The sequence below is a fragment of the Gekko japonicus genome, unplaced genomic scaffold, assembly GCF_001447785.1.
Source record: "Gekko japonicus isolate JY-2015 unplaced genomic scaffold, Gekko_japonicus_V1.1 scaffold80, whole genome shotgun sequence".
Classification (NCBI taxonomy): Eukaryota; Metazoa; Chordata; class Lepidosauria; order Squamata; family Gekkonidae; genus Gekko; species Gekko japonicus.
This window is the reverse complement of record NW_015168047.1, coordinates 1397291-1417268: the sequence shown is the minus strand read 5'-3', so window position 1 is coordinate 1417268 and position 19978 is coordinate 1397291. Positions and strand designations below refer to the sequence as shown.

Here is a 19978-nt window from a genome sequence, read left to right as displayed (position 1 = left end):
GCATAAAACAATTTGCATAAAACAAAATTACTCATTTTGCTAGTTTTTCCTGTCATAGCTTTATAGCTGATTGTAAAAACATGGCTACCTTCACTAATGTTTCAGGAGCAGAGTCATTCAGAAGACGGAGCACTTTTAAAGCATCAGGAAGGTCCATCATGTTGGCTAAGATCGGGTTTAAATAATGCCTGTTGTGGGGAGAGGAAGAGAAGGCGATCATAGGCCACTTTGAGACTCCTTGAGGTAGAGAAAAGTGTGGTATAAAAAACCTAATCTTCTTCTTCTCCTTCTTGCATAAAGGGGTGATGGATTTTATTTTATTTATTGCAGTTACACCTCACCTTTCTCAAAGTGGCTTGCATCCTTCTCATTCCCTCCACTTTATCTTAATAGTCCCCCTGTGAAGGACGCTAGGTTGAGAGTATATGACTGGCCCGAGGTTACCTAGCCAGCTTCCACGGCAGGGTGAGAATTCAAACCCTTGTGTCTCCCAGGTCCGAATCTGGCATTCGAACCCCTACAACATATTGGCATGGATGTAAAAGTCCATGTGCAGACACGCACATACACACCAGATGGGCAGCAGGGGGAAAATTTCAAATATGGATTTGGGAGCCCACAAAAAGCCAAAGTGGCTGGGAGGGGGATTTCAAGTCAAGAAGTGATGGGGGAAGCTTATAGGCCTGCTAAGTCTCCACCAAATCCTCCTCCCTAGAAAAGGCAGCTTTAGAATTAAAAAAAACAACAACCACATATGCATGCAATCTGTCATTTTACTCTGAACAGCAAGCATATAATTGTATTGAATTTCCCCCCCTGTGGAGACTGGAAAGCTCTGTTCATTTGCTGCCACCAAGTGTACAGTTTGGTGTAGTGGTTAAGTGCTCGGACTCTAATCTGGGAGAACCGGGTTTGATTCCCCACTCCTCCACTTGCACCTGCGGATGTGACCTTGGGTCAGTCACAAGTTCTGGCACAGCTGTTCTTGAAAAAGCGCAGTTTGTGTCAGAGTTCTCTCAGCCCCATCCACCTCACAGGGTGTCTGTTGTGGGAAGGGAAGGGAAAGGAGTTTGTAAGCCGCTCTGAGACTCCAAGTGAAGGGCGGGGTATAAATCCAATCTCTTCTTCTTCTTCTTCTTCTGCACCTTGGAGAAATCTCAGATCTGTTTTGTACAGGTCCGTCTTCTCTCTTTTGGCCATGTAGCTCTTCTCCCTCCCTACTGTGGACTAGAGACGGTTTGATCCCTAGATCTCTATGGATGGCAGGATTTTTTTGCATTTGCTTACAAGAAAACCAAACAGCAAAGTAAATGTATGAATCATTCAGGTATTGCTGGGTCACCGGCTCTGAAATTTGACAACTATTTTCTGTGCAGGGATCATGGTTGGAGATTCTGTGATTTTTAGAACCAGAACTGGTGCAGATGTTGCATTTCTAAAATTGTCATGTTTTGCTGTGGAAGATCATAATGGCTACTTCTGTGATAACTGTTTTGTGGTTTCTGTGAGCATGGAAGGCACCACTGCGAGCTTTTGAGAGCCCCAACTTTTGAGGGTAGCCTGCTTACACGTATTGGCACCAACAGTTGGGGTTGAGCAAAGCGCTCTCTCTCTCTCTCTCTCTCTCTCTCTCTCTCTCTCTCTCTCTCACACACACACACACACACACACACACACACACACACACACACACACAGAGCTGAGCTTTTTCTTTTCAATATTTGCATGTCAATTTAAACTTCCTCCATGTTTGTAGGGATGTGCCCAGTAGCAAATGAATTAAGCCATATATTTTGTGAGCAACCCAACGGGCATGAAGATAAGCACACAGTCTGAGAAAACCTGTGGTCTTCTCAAAGGTGTTCCCAGCTATGCTGGTATTATGCATTCATCAACTTAAGAGTCACAATTTGATTATTCTGTTAATTGTTGAATCACATTTTTAGTGGCTAATGCCCACCCCCAACTATAGGGGCAGTGAGATGGCAAGGGGTCTGACCTCTTCCCAGCCTTTAATTTAAAATGTAGTTTCAGTCATGGTCTTTCAGTATTGTAGACTGAGTGTTTCTGTTAATTTTAGCATAAGGGATTTTGATCTTATCTTTAGCCTGTGCTATATCTTTAGTGATAAAGTAGATTTAAGACATTGTTACTTGGCTACGTAAACAGTAACCTGGAGATTAGAACCTTTTAATTCAGTAGATGTATTTAATTTCTTTGTAGTGTAAACAAGTTTGAGAGTTTCTTCGTAGTGTAAACAAGTTTGAGAGTGTACTAATCAGCCCACAAAGCATAAGGAAGTAGAATATCCCAACAGTTCAGGATCTTGGCTTTCTGCTCCATCTCTGTACAATAGGTGACAATGGGAAAATAGCATGGTCCTATATGGGCAGCAGCAGATGGGATTCAAGATTCAATAGACGCACACAGTGACCTGCAGATGAACCAACAAGCACTGAAATGATCTTTAAAAACTTGTATCAATCAAGCTTTAAGGTACAATCCTAAACAGAGCTACAACCTTCTAATAGTCTTAGAATGTGTAACTCTGCTTAGAGCCACAAAGTTAGTACTAATAAATGGCTACATCCCTACATTGTACCCCTATAATAAATGAATGTTTCTAAATGAGTCTCGTCATGTCTTTAGCGCATGCAGAGACTAATTCTGTGGTTCAGCTATGATATCTGCCACTATACTTTTGTACTCACTCAAGCAAGTCAGAATTCCATCCTGGAGCCAGAGCTGGCACATCAACAGAGTCACAATATTCGAGACGGCAAAACACTCATGGCAAAAATCACAGCAACAGTGGAAATGCTCAGCTGGCCATATCATTGCACCCAGACAAGTCAAATCAGTGCCCAGCACCAGGCACTGTGTAGTAATGCTATTCCTACTTCCTCGTGGATGTGCCTCACTACATGGCACATGATTCTGCTTCATCAGGTTTTGATCTGATGGTTTGTTTATAGCTCCTGTTAAGGTGCCCCGAACATCCAGAATACTTTGTGTACCATTGCCTGTCTTCAAGAAAAACTGTGGAATTCAACTCCTTTTCTGTTCTTTTTGTCCTTTAAAATAACTAGTGAACTTGAAAGTTTTGTTGAAGAGCTGAAGAAAGAATCTATGACTAAAAGGACAGTTACTTTGAAAGATGTTGAAGATGGAGCTTTTCTTCTTCGGCAAGTTGGAGAAGCTGTTGCTGCCCTCAAAGGTACTGCTGTAAGGTTGTCTCCTTTGATGCGAAGGTTTTTTTTAGAGGAGCAGCTCCTTAAACTTTTTGTGGTGGGAAAAACTACCATCAAGTTGCCACTGACCTGTGGTGACTCTGTAGGGTTTTCGAGGCAAGAAACAAGCAGAGGTGGTTTGCCATTGCCTGCCTCTGCATAGCAAGCCTGGACTTGGTGGCCTCCCATCCAAGCAGGGCTATTTTTGGGCAGGAACGCACAGGAACGGAGTTCCGGCTGGCTCCCGAGTTGGCCACGCCCAGCAGGAACTCATTAGCATAACAGGCCACACCCAACAGCAGAAACTCATTAGGATTGGCTACATTAGGGGTGTGTAGCCTAACATGCAAAGGGTTCCTGCTACAAAAAAAGCCCTGGTTTTGACATCAAAGAAAGTAAATAGACTAAGAAGTAAAAGGTGGGTGTGGCTGGATGACCATACTTCTGGTAACGTGGGGGTGTGGCCTAATATGCTAATAAGCTGCTATCTCAGGGTGTGGCCCAATATGCTAATGAGTTTCTGCTGTTGGGTGTGGCCTATTATGCTAATGAGTTCCTGCTAGGCTTTTTCTACAAAAAAAGCCCTGCATCCAAGGACTAACCAGGGCTGCCCCCTCTTAGCTTCCAAGGTCTGATCATCTAGGGCTAGCTTGGGCCATCGAGGTCAGAGCTTACCTCTTATACTCCAACCTAAAAGCATGCTAATTTTAAAGTAAATTCCGCTGATATCTACGAGTCTTATTTTCAAGTGTGTGAAACTGGAGCATTAATTTAACATTGCTGTTTGGGGTGAGGGACTGAAGCTAGAAGATGGCTTGGGTGTGAATATTAAGCCTGTGCACTGCTCCAACTTCCCTTTTAAGAAGGACCCACCTCTCCTGCTAAGAAGTACTTTGTGGCCATTGTCATTACAGGAGACTTTCCAGCACTGCAGAATAAGATGCGGGCCATTCTCCGTGTTGAAGTAGAAGCTGTGAGATTTCTAAAAGAGGAACCCCATAAACTAGACACCCTGCTGACAAGTCCGCAGCTTGACTGATATGCTTACCACACTCCGGAGGTGAGGTGTCTATTTCTTGGCAAGTTAAAATTAACCTAAGCAGGTTTTTCATGCAATATATAATATAAGGCAATAACTCAACACACAGGGTTGGACCCAGACTACATTTTCCACTAGTGGAAGAGCAGGTATAATTTCCGTCAGTTCTGCTTCCTTGCAGCAAACCTCTGATTATCCCTTCATGCCATTCCTGAGGGTTCCATGTTCCCCAAATCTTCTTCATTTTTAAAAGAACAGCTGCCGTAGGCCCCCAATTCAGACTGGAACCATGATGCTGAGGGATTAACCCTCCCATCCCCATTATTTACCTGATGACCAGAAATTCTTGTGAGCAGAAATTCTACTTTGTGAGCTACCGGCATTAAAGCTGTGAGCGAGTGACTTGGCTACTGCATAAATTAGCTTGCTCTGGAGCCATCCCTTCCTGAGCTAAGGCAAAAATGTGTGAGCTGGAAGCTAAAAAACTATGAGCTGGCTCACACTAACTCAGCTTAGAGGGAACACTGCTGATGACCCCTCCCAAGATTTGCTGTTTGTCCTGTGGGAGGAAAAACACCTATAGTGGGTGAGGGCAACTTGCATCAGAAAAATGGCACAGGAGGAAGGGTTAACCTCCTGAACAATCCCATGGGCCCTAATCCAGTCAGGCCCTCTGGCTGTGGGACATCTGATTGTGGACCTCTGCCCATTTCATCTAGCTGTGCCCTTATAGCAGTTCTATATCAGTTTTGGGGCTGAGTGTATCATTTTTCATAAATATATTTCACCAGGGTCAAAAGACATCCCCTTTCCAGCAAATATTCCAGAGGGATAAAAGTGTTCACCAATTAGGTAAAGCACTGCTCTGAATGAGCTTTATTTACCACTGTATTCCTGACTAGCTAGGCTGACCCACGTCCAAGAAGCTTTACCCCCAATCTCAGTTTGTTCAGCCACACTGCATTATGATGTTATCACATTCACTGTGTGATCCCCAAAAGGCTAGATCACTCTTATGAATTCATCCCCATCGCAGTTCTGGAACTGGCCTGCATTTTGCGTGTCCATCCTGGCTCTGATCCACTGGTCTCATTATAATCAGTACTTTCAACTTGTGATAAGTTTGGGTGTTTGCCCACATTCCAGGTTTCCCCGGTGCATTTCAGTCACCCAGTAGGCAGCTGTTTGTGTGATTTGTATGTGGCAATGTGTAGATTTCTAGAGAATGCCTCTTCAAAGACCAATAAATGCCTGCTGTCGCTCTGTAGCACAAAGAGTCTGGTAGTGAGTCTCATAACATCCTGAGAATTTGAGAAGGGCTGTGGAACTGGTCAGAAGGACAGGTCCACACAGCAGTCCACACGAAGAGCCCTCTGGACTCAGTGGCTCTCACATGAATGAGCAGGAAAAAACAGGGGGGGAAAGGACAAGGGGGAAAAACTTAAAATCCAGCAACTCAATACAGGTTTTTTTAAAAAAGGGGAAATATACATAAAGACAAAAATATAACTACAGCAGTGGCAGATCTACACATAAGTTTCTATAAATGGTTTCCCCATGTGTTCAAATATTGATAGAGTTCTACAGTCTTCAATCCATTGATTTACCAGCAGTGGGCTTGACGAAGGGTATTATATTTTGTGTTGTTGCCTCTCCCTTGCTATAATACTACAAAAGCAACATGACGTCCCCTTCAGTCCTACTGCCTTTTTAAAAGAGCCTTTTAAAAGGTCACTATGTTTGTAATCCCGTATACAGGCATTTGTATATGGTTTTAATCCAGTAGCACCTTGAAGACCAACAACATTTCCAGGCTGTAGACATCAGATGATGAAGGGGGGCTTAGTCTCTCCAAAGCTCATCCCCGAGAGATCTTACTGGTCTTCTGGTCTTCTGAGGTGCCCCTGAACTCCAGTCTTGCTCTTCCACCGCAGACCAACAAGGCTACCCCACCTGAAACCGTTTGGTCTTGTGTCTTTCCCATAAAGAGCGCTAGAGGGAGCCCCTCCATTTAAAAAAGACGAGCGAGAGTCACACTGCGCCTTCTTTTCGCAGAAACGTTACAGATGGCCTGCTGAAGGGTGTGGATCCTTCCCAAGCTGCGCAGTACAGTGCCATGGAGAAAGCCACAGCAGCAGAAGTCCTGAAGAGCCAAGACAGCCCCCAGAACAGCCCACAGCACAATACAGCTGAGCCCACCGCGGAGCCTCCTGTCAAGTCTGAGGTGGTCCCTGTCTCCACAGTGAAAATCCATCACGTACAAAGCTCTCCCGTGGTGATCCACCAGACTCAACACTCGTCCGCATTGGTCAGCCACTCTCAGACTTCTCCAGTGGCAAACAGCCATGCAGTACACTCACTGGCATCAAACCAGCCAACATCCAGCGTGCCGGAGTCTTCAGCCACAACCACCGCCACCACACTGCAAACGCAGGCACCTCACTCACCCCCTCTGTCCATCAACGGCTCCACCATGCAGAGTCTTTTCATTGAAGAACTTCACAGTGCCAGCACCAGAAACAGAGCTCTGTCCATTGAGGTACATTGATATTATTTATTTAGTTAGTTCATTTGTAGCCCACTGTTCTCCCCAGTGGGGACCCAAAGTGGCTTACATCCTTCTCCTCTCTTCCATTTTATCCTCACAACAACCCTGTGAGGTAGGTTAGGGTTGAGAGTGTGTCACTGGCCCAAGGTCACCCAGCGAGCTTCCACAGCACAGGTGGGGATTCAAAGTTGGGTCTTCTGGGTATTAGTCTAATACTCTTCCCCACTACACCACACTGGCATTCTCTCTTTCTCTCTCTCAGGTTGGGTTTATACATGAAGTAAAATGAACAGGGTGGGAGTGGGGAATGAGGCGGAATGTGCTATGCCATTTTGGACTGCAGTTGGTTGTGAGACAGAAGTTTTGAATGCTCCATGTTAGGCTTCCCAAGTCCCCCCGGGGGGGGCGGGGAAAACCCTGCCCGAGAGGCCCGTTACCCGCCACCAGCGGATCGGGCCCCAGGGGAACCCCACCCCCAAAGTACGCGACGTGCCCGGCATCAGCACATCACCCAGAAGTGACACAGTCGCGTTGGGCGCATTGGGGGCGGGGCCGCGGTCATCCGAGGGAAAACTCTATGGTTTTCCCTCGGATGATTGTGGCCCTGCCCCCGGTGTGCCCGGCGTGGTTGTGTCACTTCCGGGTGACGTGGTTGCAGTGCACGCGCGCTTTGCGCGCGCATGCACACTCCCAGACCGGCACTGGACTCCCCCGGTTTACAGAGGGTGACTTGGCAACCCTACTCCATGATGTCTTTTTAAAAAACACAAACTCACTGTCTGCAGAAAACTAGCCCAATAGAGAGAGAGCTGGGTTAGAATCTTTGTCCTTTCTGCGACTTCTCCGCTTGCAGGGAGTGTTATTACAGAGAAGCATTCTTCTGCCTTCAGTCTGAAGAGATATGTCTCCACCTCAGCAATCTTGGCTTCAATGTCCTACATAGTTCCTTCCTCTTTTGTTGTTGTTGTTCAGTCGCACAGTCGAGTCCGACTCTGCGCGACCCCATGGACCAGATCCCGCCAGGCCCTCCTGTCTTCCGGCGTCCTCTGACGTGTGCTCAATTTCATGTTCGTTGCATCGATGACACTCTCTAACCATTTCATCCTTTGCCGTCCCCGTCTTCTTTGACCTTCAATCTTTCCTTCCTCTACCTCCAACTAGAAAAAGCAGAATTACACAAAACAGTATACAGCAGGGGATCCCCAACCTTTTTGAGCCTGTGGGTGCCTCTGGAATTCTGACACAGCGTGGGGGGCACAGCACAAAATGGCTGCCACAAAACTACTACCACAGGAGATTCAGGCACTCACAAAATGGCTGCCACAATGAAAATCCTTGTACTGTGGTGGCAACTGCTGCCAAAGCAATGTTTTGAAAAATCTTCACAGCCAAATCTCAAGTAGCCAATCAAAATCGTTGCTGGGCAAAAACCCCACCTGGCCAAACCCACTTTCTAAATACACTTGTTGGGCATCAGGAAAGGTATCAGCAGACACCCATGACACCCATGGGCACCACATTGGGAACCCCTGGTATACAGGATACAAAATACATATTAAATTATACACAGTGATATATACACAACAGCAGAACTGGATGGCCTGGACACAGAATTTTCATTTTTGAAAAGTCTAGAATACACACAGCCCTGTACATGGAAACAGCCAATGCCCTCATGCACACATATACACACAAAAATGTACATCTTCTGAGTCCACTGAGTGTGCTTCCACACAGAAGTTTTGATCAGTATTCCACCCCAAACTGCAGCATATTTTTGCTTCTCCATGACCGTGTTTTGTAATTGTCTCACCTACCAGGATTTCCTGTGCTTTGCTGCAGTTTCCAGATTCTCATTTGCCACAATCTTTCCAGAAAGATTGTACGCAAAGCATGCCGGGTCATCATGTAGATGGGAATGTGCAGGTTTTTGTACTGCTCCTGCATTTTCTAACATGCCCAGCATCCCCTCCAGCTGACTTTTTGCTAGGTTTTGCTTTTAAAAAAATCAGTAGCGGCATCTTAACACCATAGAATAACCCCATCGGGAAAGCCTCTGCATTTGTAGCAGCAATGAGAACGCCCTGGGGAATTATCCCCATGTGGAAGCAAACTGAAACAGGGAAGCTGCTCATGTACACATCGCTTCTCCTTGCTTCCAGAACACGATTTTGGCACAGGGTGGAATATGTGTAGGGCGTATGCCAACTGGAAATAGTGCAAAGGGCAGAAACTTGGCAGAGAGGGGTGAAAGAACTCTCAGTGGAGTTGATTCATTGACAGTTCATAGAGGAACGTTTAAACAGAATATCGAGCCATAGGCAGAATTCAAAGTGTTTAACGAGTATGTTTGTTTCCTGTTAGAAAGCAGAGAAGAAATGGGAAGAGAAAAGACAGAACCTCGATCACTACAATGGGAAGGAGTTTGAAAAACTCCTGGAAGAAGCACAAGCAAATATCATGAAATCTATTCCAAACCTCGAGATGCCGCCACAAGCCACACCCTCACCCAAAAGCGATACAGCCGAGAAATTAGATGTTTGCGGTAAGGAGGGTCAAGATCGTATGACAAGATACTGATTGTGAGTGGATTCAGGGCCGACCCTTTCAACCTTCTTTTCAATATGAACCAAAATGTGAACGATCCATTTCTGAGGTCAAAAATCTTATTTAGGAAAGAACTTGGGTGGTGGAAACACAAGTCTTAGTTACAGACAGGAGGCCGCAGCCCTCAGCAAGTACCTCAAAAATGTAGGTAGAAATAAGAATAAGAATGTAACAGGTTCATCCTGCTGGATTATACCAGCGGTCTGCCTAGTCCAGCATCCTGTTTCATACAGTGGTCAACCAGCTGCCCTGAAGAGCCAACAAACAAGGCATAGAGGCCAAGGCCTTCCCCTGATGCTGCCTCCTAGCACTGGTATTCAGAGTCCTGCTGCTCCCTTTAGTCATCATGGGTACTAGCAACTGATAGACTTGTCCTCCTCAAAGCCATCTATGCTGATGGCCATCACCATGTCCATGGGCAGTAAATTCCATGGTTTAAATACTCACTAAGTAAAGATGTCTTTCTTTTTTGCTGTCTTGAATCTGTTGCCTATTAGCTTCATTGGGTGCCCTGGAGGGAGGCAGGAAACACTGACTTTATCCACTTTCACTACCTTCTGTATCGTTTTATAAACCTCGTTCATGCCCCTCCTCACTCATCTTTTCCTAAACAGAAAACTTCAAGTCACTTTAGCTTTTTCTCATAGAAAAGGTGCTCCAAGCCCTTAATTTTGGTTGCCCTCATCTGCACTTTTCCCCGCTTTGCAAGGTGCTTTTTGAGATATGGTGACTAGAACTGTACACAGTATTCCAAATGAAGCCACATCATAGATCCATACAGGGGCATTATAATATTGGCTGTTTTGTTACCAATCAATCACTTTACTAATAATCCCCAGCATAGAGTTTGCCCTTTTCACTGCTGCTGCGCACTGGGTCGCCATTTTTGTTGAGCTTTCCACCACGAGCCCATGACCTCTTCCTTTCTCAGTCACCACTGATTCAGATCCCATCAGTTTATAGAGTTGGGTGTTTTTGCGCTGATAAGCATCCCTTTGAAGTCCATCAATGTTACTAAGTTAAGCACATGCCTATCTCATTTGCATTGAAATAAGCAGAATGCCCACTTGTTGAACATAAACACTGCCCTATTAATGATAGCGTTATCTCTTGTAATTTCCAGAAGAGACTTCTCATGCAGAACAAGCAGCTGAAAAGCTTGTGAAGTCTCCTCCTCCTCCTCCTCCACGCCGCACCTACCTGCTAGGATCTGGACTGAGCACAAAACTGAGTGAAGTCAGCTACGTGGCCAGGAAGGACACCCCTGTGGTCAAGGTTTGGTGACTGAGGCAACTTAGCTTAAATTGCCATGACAGCGCCGCGACCCAGAGAAGCACTCAAGTCAGTTACAGCCAGGCATATAATGATAGGAGCCACCTCTGTATAGGAGTTGCCCTTCATAGGAGTTATCCTTCCTGCATCCTTGTTTATGATCATGTCAACTGCAAACCAAAAGCTGTTTATACTCCCTGTGTTCCTAAGAGATTTAAAGATTACTTAAGCAAGTACACACATCTTACACAGATGGTGATCAGTTTGAGAGAACAATTCAATAGAAACCTTTTCCTTAAGTTCTTGCTTAATCCATCTGTTACTTTTGAAGCCCCCCCCCCCAAAAAAAGAAAAGTATAGTGGGAAGCAGTTAGTGTGAGCTAGCTCACAGTTTTTAGCCTCCAGCTCACACATTTTTGTTTTAGCTCAGGAAGGATGGCTCCAAAGCAAACTAATTTATGTGGTAGCCAAATTGCTCACTCACAACTTTAATGCCAGTAGCTCACAAAATAGAATTTTTGCTCACAAGACTCCACAGCTTAGAGGGAACATTGGTGGGAAGATCTTGTTTCTGTATATCTATGGGCGTTTTCATGCACACTAAATAACACACTTTCAATCCACTTTGCAACTGGATTTTACTGTGTGAAATGGCAAAATCCATTTGCAAATGGTTGCTGCAGTGGATTGAAACCACATTATTTAGCATGTGTGAAAGTGCCAATATATGCTGTAAAAAATTATGTTGCTGAAACCAAATGGTATCATTGGACCTGTGGGATGTGTTGGGATACTGTGATATCCTTTAAAATCCAAATGAAGAACAGAGGCCTATATGGAGGCACTGCATACATAGCTTCTCTATGATCCTTAGGAAAGCAGTGAAGATCCCAGTCAAGGAGCACAGCCCAAAGTATCTAAGGAGGATCAAGTCTCATCTCAACCCCTGCTGACGGGCACCATCCCACCTGCAAAGGAAGAGGAAGAAGAGGAAGGCGAGAGAATAATGGCAGAATTGCAGGTATGTATTACACAAAACAGGAAGCTGGACAGACATATACAGAGGTAGAATAGGAGGATTTTTTTGTAGACCTAGAGCACAGTGTTAGGGTATGAGTGTGCCCCACTGAAATGAGTGTTATGCTCTAGGGAGTGAAACTAGACTTGCACAGGAGGGATTCCTTAGTGACTTTTGCTTCTGCAGGTTAAAGACGCAAGTGTTTTTGGATGCCCTCTTCTGCACTGTGGATGAAATAACCATGATGGGATAGTTTCTTACTGAACTTCTGTTGAGTTTAGATCAACTACAGTTGAGTTCAGATCAGGGAAACCTGGAGTGAAATAGTAAGATTTCAACCCATTCACAACCATTAAGATGAAGGTTTGAATCTGACTGTTTCCATTTTGAAAGCTTTTGTCTGTTCTAATTATTATCCCAGGGTTTAAGAACTGCCAACTGGACCTGGCCATTACAATGTAGACTGTCTGCTGTGGCATTTAAATGATGGGCAATGCTCTTTAGCTCCATGCACACAACTTAGCAGAAGTCAGTTGCAATTAATTCCTGTGACTGCATTTCTCTGGCTTGTGTTCTGTGCATTTTGTATTAGCTAGCAAAATGTCTCTTGAAGCTGCTGTTGCCAATGGCTTCACTATTAACCTTGAGCACTGTCAGTTAGCTCAACTACACAGCTATTTGTTCAGGATGATTCTTACGCCCCGTGTGCACACAAACAGCTTTGCCTTGACTAGAATGGTTTAAGAAAAGTGTTGGATCCCATAGGAGGTTTCAATTTACACAACAAGTCTTTTGCAAGTGGAAGCACTAAAATTACTCCTCACTGTCCGCTTGCATTAGGGAAAGGGATTATCCCCGCTTTGTGAAATAACACGTGTGAAATATTTCTTCTGATAATGTCAGGCTGAATGAGATCATGCAGACTTTCTGTTGTACATCCCAGTGTTCCATATATAGAGACATTGTTAAAAATTATATTGAAGTGCTGTGTGTTGCAGCAGCCTTTTGTGCTATTGCTAGTGCATGCAGAACTGTGCTAAGTATGTTCTCCGGTCTACTCACAATGGATCCAACCCAGAATCTGTGAGTTCCCTGCTAACAGACCACCAGGACACCTGGCTGGTGCACTAAAAGGGAGTCTTCTGATAACGTGCCCTATTTTAACTCCTTAGGCTTTCCAGAAGTGCTCCTATATGGATATAAACTCAAACAGTCATGTTGAGCAGACCAGAAATGACACACAAACAAAAGAGGCCAGGCCAGTGGCCTTAGTGCATCCCAAGGAGAAGAAGGTAACAGTGGCATCTTCAGCTCTGCCACATAGTCGCAAGCTTTACCTTCTTTCCTTGCTTCGGGACTAACCTCGTGCCTTGTAGTGTTGCTTCCCGTGTGTGCCCTGACAGCTCTGTTTTTATGTTGTTCTAGATTTAGGACCCACCTTAGGTTCCCAAGATGCAATTAACTGTGAGACATCTCAAAACAGAGTTTGAGATTGCCTCTGCCACCCCAGATGTTTATTGGGTATTAATCCCTTTTACAAAATGCTCAAGAAGGTCCAAAACTGATGAGGTGGTATCTGAGACCAAAAGAAAAAGGGTTTCCATTGAAGCACAGCAGTCTAGATTTTTTTTTTGAGGTGAACACCCTACCATTGCCATTCATTAAAACCAATTTGCCCCAGAGAATACTGAGAAGGGTACTGCTGAGAGAGAAAAGGGTACCTTGTTGTCATATCTTGGCTGCGGTCACACACACTAAATAATCGACTTTCAGCCCACTTTCAGTGCACTTTCCAACTGGATTTTTACTGTGTGAACTGGTAAAATCCCAGTTTGAAAGTTCATTGAAAGTGGATTATTTAGTGTGTGTGTGTGTGTGACCGCAGCCCTTGTGTCTTTGTATTTTGATTGATGTATGTTTTAAAATTTAAATCCTGCTTTTCTTCCAAAGCTGGAACTTTACAATGCCAGGTGGGTATTCTCACCCAGCATGTGGAAGCAGCAGGCATTCCATTTTTTAAATTCTACAAAGTACAGATATGCTCTTCCTAGGGACATAGGTAAAAAATCACCGTTTATTTATAGATCAAGATGGGTAGCCATGTTAGTCTGCCTGTAGCAGCAGAAAAGAGCAAGAGTCCTGTAGCACCTTAAGGTCTAAAAAAAATGTGGCAGGGTATGAGCTTTCATGAGTCACTGATCACTTCTTCAGATACTGCTGGCTAGAGTATGAGTCTTCTGTCCTTATATCTCGGAGAGTGGAGTGATTTCAGATGCCAAATGACAAGAGCAGGCAAATGACAATAGCAGGTGAATGACAATTGGATGCGGTGTGGTATGCAGAGGGGTAGTAGGTGTGGCTCCATGTCACACCTAATCAAATTGTCATTCACCTGCTCTTGTCATTTGGCATCTGACATCCCTCCACTCTCCAATATATAGGACAGATGGACTCACATTCTACCTATTATCTGAAGAGGTGAGCAGCGACTCACAGAAGCTCATACCCTGCCACGAGTTCTGTTAGCCTTTAAGGTGCTACTGGACTCTTGCTCTTCTACAGTTATTTATAGGTCGCGCCCCCTCCCAGCCATGTGCGCTGGCAGACTTCTCCCGGAGGTCTGGGAGAAAGCTACTGCCCTGGCGATCACTGAAAACCGGAAGTCATGTATAGCTTTCTTTTAGGGGGGATGTCTTAAATTAAGGATTGTCTTCCTTTGGGGTTTATTCATGCAGACTCCATTCCTGTTCTCCACCTTCGGGTTTAAAAATCATTGGAGTGATATTCATTTATTTTGTTTATTTTATTTATTTAATTAGATTTTTAGACTGAGCAGGGCTCAGGGTGGCTTACAACAGAAGAGTAATTCAGAGAGAAGTTAGATCACGAGGCGTTCATAAGCTACTACTTGGAAAATCTAACATTTGAAGCCACTGGAAGCCATGTTGTTCCATCCCTCATCCTAAAGGCTAGGATCACTCCCACCCATCCTCCCTAGCAAAGGCTGTCCTCCCCCCCCACCCCCAATCTAGACCAGTTCAGGGACAAGGTGCGCATCACACAACACAACACGTCAGTCCAAGTAAAATGCAGCATCCCAAGAGAGAAAGAAGGAGAGGTTGCAGGATTTAATTTACTTGAGCCAATACCCAGAGACATCACAGAGGAGAATACAGCGTTCCCAGATGCGATGGCTGAGAGAAACAGCTTCTGATGCCACCGCGTCTGTGCTCTGTATACTGTATAGCATGCTGTGGGTAGGCCATAAATATAAATTATATTTATACCCTATATTTCACCCCAGTGGAGACCCAAAGTGGCTTACAAGAATAGGTCTCGCCTCCTCCAGTTTATCCTCGCAAAGAAGCACCCCGTTGAGGCTGAGAGAGAGAAAGTGTGACTGGTCCAAGGTCACCCAGTGAGTTTTCATAGCAGTGTGGGGATTTGAACCTGGGCCTCCCAGAGCCTAGTCTCACTGGAACCACCACCCAAGCTGGCTCTGAGCCATAGAATTTCATAGGTTCCAGCCTGTGGACACGCCAGACTATTGCTGCCCGCACATGAAACAATGTCTCCTCACTGACTACCTGGACGTCTTTCCCTTCAGTCTGGCCTAATAAGCATGACACTTTATTCATCTGGTTTCCAAGGCTTGATCTTTGGACGGGTGGGTCACACTGTTCAGTGCTAACCAAACCACACCTGCATGGCTGTAGTAAGTTTCAGCTGCCACTTGGACTCTCCTTGCAGACAGTCCTTTTCTCTTCTGTCATTTGCTATCTCAGGTATATGTGAAACATCAAGACTTCTGTACTGAAAGACAAACGATTCACTTGTGTCTGTGATGGCTTTCTTTTTCTATTAGTGTGACAACAGCAGTCGCCATTTTAGAGAGTGGCTAAACCCATAGAATTTAATGAGGCTGAGCTGTCCTTTGATACCCACACTGTGTGGCTGTTGCACCTCCTCTATGCAATTAGAACATACTAAACTGTAATTGACATTTGTAACCACCACTGAATCTATTTTATTTATTTGCTCCATTTGTAACTCACCTTTCTTCCCAACGGGGAGCCAAAGCGGCTTACGTTGGTCTCCTCTGTTTTAGCCTTCTGACAGCCCTGTGGTCTGGGTTAGGCTGAGAATGTGTCAATGGCCCATGCAGGCTACCATAGGAGAGTGGAACTCCCAGATCCTAGTCTAGCACTATAACCACTACGCCTTACCGACTCTATTGTACCATTACATGTCTGTGTGTAGCCTGGCTGGCTGTAGTAAAGGTGTACTGGTAACAAAGTCATGGTTACCTTCTAAACAGCAAGTGTTTTGTACCACTACATGTCTGTGTGTAGCCTGGCTGGCTGTAGTAAAGGTGTACTGGTAACAAAGTCATGGTTACCTTCTAAACAGCAAGTGTTTTCTCCCTGGACTACAATCCAGCAATGTGATTCTAGATCCAGTTGGACTGAATGGGTAAGGCATAAGTGATAACACGCTCCCCAGCACTCATGCACAGAAAGGAGCTTCCATGATGTTCCAAGCAGGATCTAAAGTTCAGGTGTACAGGGAGAAAATATACTGAACGGCGGTTTCAGAGTGGATGGGGCTATGGCGGCAGACACAGCTGATTCAAGCAGAAACTGTGGTTGCATTTTACTTCTGGGAGGAGCTGCAACTGTTTGTTTGTGCTAATGACCCCTTTAGCTAGTATATGCCACTTTGTTGGTGTGTCAGGGGCAATACTTTGGCCTACCGCTTCTTGCTCAGGTAGGCACTTCCCCTGGATCTAAAAGTCCATGCTCAGTTATATTCTTTGACGGTTTGTGCCCCAGCACAGCACTTAAGACATCAGTATTTAAGGCAATGGAAAGCTAGCTAAACAGCCACGTTGTGCTTGAGCAACCCAGTGTAGGGGGAATGGTTGTACTAGAGTGGCAAGTCTCTCTAAACTGACAAACACCCAGTACGGAGTAGCTTGCTTGTTATGCAGAACCACCTATCATTAAAAAAAAAGGTTTCTGTCTGATACAAAACAAGTGATGAAAAAAGGACTCTTATATTTAGGTCAAGATGAAGCCATGTTGTACCAGTGGTGTTGTAACCAGTCATGGCATAAGCTCCACAGAGGGGTTGTTTAAAGGACCATCTCCATCTAGAACCCATGTTGACTGCATACATAGTTCAGTGCAGTAACATGAAATGCGCTGTTCTGCCAGAATGTGGAATCGCCTCTGAAGATGCACAGAAGTCAGATGAAGACCATGGAAATGACTCTGCAGTGATGTACAGAGTGGCAAGTTCACATTATCTGTGCCTTATCTGCTGATGATATGCCGATTAATTTGGGGGGACATAGATCCAGTCCTTTAAAAAAAGAAAGTTTTATCCGTCAGTAACTAAGTAATCCAACTCTTCCCCCTAGGTGTGTGGGGAGGCATCAAAAGATAATGACCACCCCAAGGACAAGCCAGGAGGAAAAACAGAAGAGATGGGTTTGGATGCTTCCAGCATTAATGGAAATAAAGCTAGCTTTCCAAAGCCTGAAAACTTGACCTTCAGCAAGGATTTGCTTTTGGACAGTAAGGATTATGCCAAGCAAAATTATCTTAAGCCAAACATAAGCATCTCCAGTATCCATTCGATAGAAAATGAACGAGAAAGGGGAGCTGAAGGTCCAGCTGTGGAATCTGGAAGGCAAAAACTAAGCTATGGAGTAGCAACTGAGACTGGATACAGTGCACCCCAGAATGAGTTGCTAGAAAACTCAGGGGCACCTCTGGCCAGGCAAACAGACTTGCAAACTAAGGCTCCTAGATCGTTGCAGGAGCAAGAAATGCCTGATAGTGGCCACAATCATGTAGTACTAAGGCATAAAATGTCTAGGAACATTACCTTAAATAACATTGATGAGGTGGAGTCTCCAACTAGTTCTCCAGATGAAGAAACCCCACCATCGGAGAACATTGCTTTTATGATTACCAAAACAGCAGTTCAGGCGCTGTCAAGTGGAGAAGTCCATGATATAGTAAACAAGAAGGGAGATGACGTACAGACTGTTAACATTGATTCTAAAAAGGAAAAGGCATCCGAGCATAACGTGCCAGAGAATCCTGAAAGCGACGATTCGGTTGTTTGCTTGGACAAAAAACCAGTCATCATAATTTTTGATGAACCAATGGACATCAGAGCAGCTTATAAAAGACTTTCAACAATCTTTGAAGAATGTGATGAAGAACTGGAGAAGATGATGGAGGAGAAGATCGAGGAAGAAGATGAAGAAGAGGAAGGCTCTGACCCATGCCCTGCCAAGGAATATGCAGTTACCCAGACAGAGAGTAGTCAGAGGCATTCCATGGATTATTTAACAAATTGCAGATTCGAGCAGCAATACAGACTTCAGACTTCGTCTCGCTTGCCAGCCCAACCCAAACTCCTTGAAGAGCAGGAAACTGATAAGCTGGATGGCAGGAAGTCTAGTCACATTTGTGGGCCGCATCTAGAAACAAAACCAGAGGCTGCGGACGCTAAGAAGAAATTTAAGTTTAAATTCCCCAAAAAGCAGCTGGCTGCTCTTACACAGGCAATCCGCACAGGAACCAAAACTGGCAAGAAAACGTTGCAGGTTGTAGTATACGAAGAAGAGGAGGAAGACGGGACTCTCAAACAACACAAAGAGGCTCAAAGGTTTGAAATCCCCAGTTCTCGGCCTGACAACCCTTCTGGGAAACAAGAGGCAGATGCTGCAGCCCAAATATCGAGGACAGATGAAATTAGGAAAAACACTTACAGAACTCTGGACAGCCTGGAGCAGACCATTAAGCAGCTGGAGAGCACCATTAGCGAGATGAGTCCAAAATCAGTTTCCGAAACCACGTGCCGATTGGGAGGAGTCCCTGCCCCCGTTTCCCCCCCAACCAAAGAGCCCATAGCGCTGGAAGAGAATAATGCCGATGTAGAGTCCCCTTCTCCGACTTCACGTAAGGTACACTTTAGTATGAGAAATCACATCGCCCGCTGCTTTCTAAAACCCGCAATAATAATAATCATAATCATAATCACTATTAAGTAAGAGGTGTCTTTTGATTGGTTTGCTTCCTTTTGGGTGGCTTGTTTGGTGCATCCACGAGGTTTCTAACGGCTAATAGAACGTGTGGTGTGTTTTTTTTAAAGAAAACAACAACAAATCTATCTTGTTGATTTTGGTGATGGGAAATAGAGGAGAGCTCGGTGTGACAATTCTGTCGTGGGTGCAAGAGCACCTGGGAAAGTTTAAATTTTGGTTGATCAGTAACTGAGCCTTTACCCTTCTATTCTTGATTCCTGAATTAACACCTGTGGTGAAACTTTGGGTGTGAATTATTTTGGTGCTTCCTGTGCATGTAGGGCTTTGGCTTCTCACACAAAGCCGCTTGGCTCCTGGCGCACAGTCCTCCCTGTGGCAAACAGACCGATATTCACCTACATTTCCCTTGTCCCTCTCCTCCTTTTGCACCCCAACCTCTCTCACAGAGTTCACCGAGCAGTTCACAGACAAGCAGAATGCCAGTCCCGGCTGCCACAAAAAGTAGACAACCTGGAAGTGTTGACAAACCAAGCAAACCACACAAACTACAGGACCAGCGGCAGTACAGACAGGTAGTTTTACCCTAAGCCCAGTCTTGGGACGGACTTAAAGCTGTGGTGTGTTTTGATGTGTTTTGGTGAAGTCCAGTGATTGACCTGGATGATACCAAATAATGGACATTGTCTTCTCATTGAAATCTGGAAATGGAAATCCCGGGCTTGGGAGAGGGGGGCATGAAGCTGTCGTCCTTTTTTATCATGCTTGTGCATGTCTGCAGTAAAAACATCTCCTGCTTTTGGGGGTTTTGTTTGAGTACTCAGTTGTAATTTTTTGAAGTGTCAGGTGACGGGAAGCATTTCAGAGGCAGCCGTTGATACTAACTCCCTGGTTAACAAGATTGCAGTCAGCGCATATTAACCATCTGCCGAAATGTGTTCCCTCCTCATAACAATCTTGACGCATGGCCGGTTTGATGCTCAGTCCTGATGTTGTGGCGTCACCCTCCCACTCTCTCTCTCCCTCCCCCCCCCTCCTTTCAGCTTCTTCCCACTTTGTGCATTCACGTTCCGCGTATGTGTGCGTGGGGGAGATCCACCAGGTCCAATCCGCTGTGACAAGTTTTAGTGCAGGCTTCAAACTATTAATTCCTGTTCTTTGTAAACCTAATTTCCCATGCCGTCACTTTTTTTATTGATCATGT

General features: G+C 45.0%; 1 protein-coding gene across 1 annotated transcript in view; it reads left to right on the top strand.

Annotated features, from left to right (window-relative positions):
• Nucleotides 1-19364, top strand: part of KIAA1217 (KIAA1217 ortholog) — a 144175-nt gene extending 124811 nt beyond the window's left edge. Inside the window, 10 exon segments of the mRNA XM_015414301.1 lie at nucleotides 3090-3217; nucleotides 4145-4247; nucleotides 4249-4290; nucleotides 6325-6808; nucleotides 9182-9362; nucleotides 10548-10699; nucleotides 11571-11717; nucleotides 12887-13006; nucleotides 17137-18696; nucleotides 19224-19364. Coding sequence (XP_015269787.1) covers nucleotides 3090-3217; nucleotides 4145-4247; nucleotides 4249-4290; nucleotides 6325-6808; nucleotides 9182-9362; nucleotides 10548-10699; nucleotides 11571-11717; nucleotides 12887-13006; nucleotides 17137-18696; nucleotides 19224-19364 — 3058 coding nt within the window.
• The last annotated feature ends 614 nt before the right edge of the window (nucleotides 19365-19978 follow it).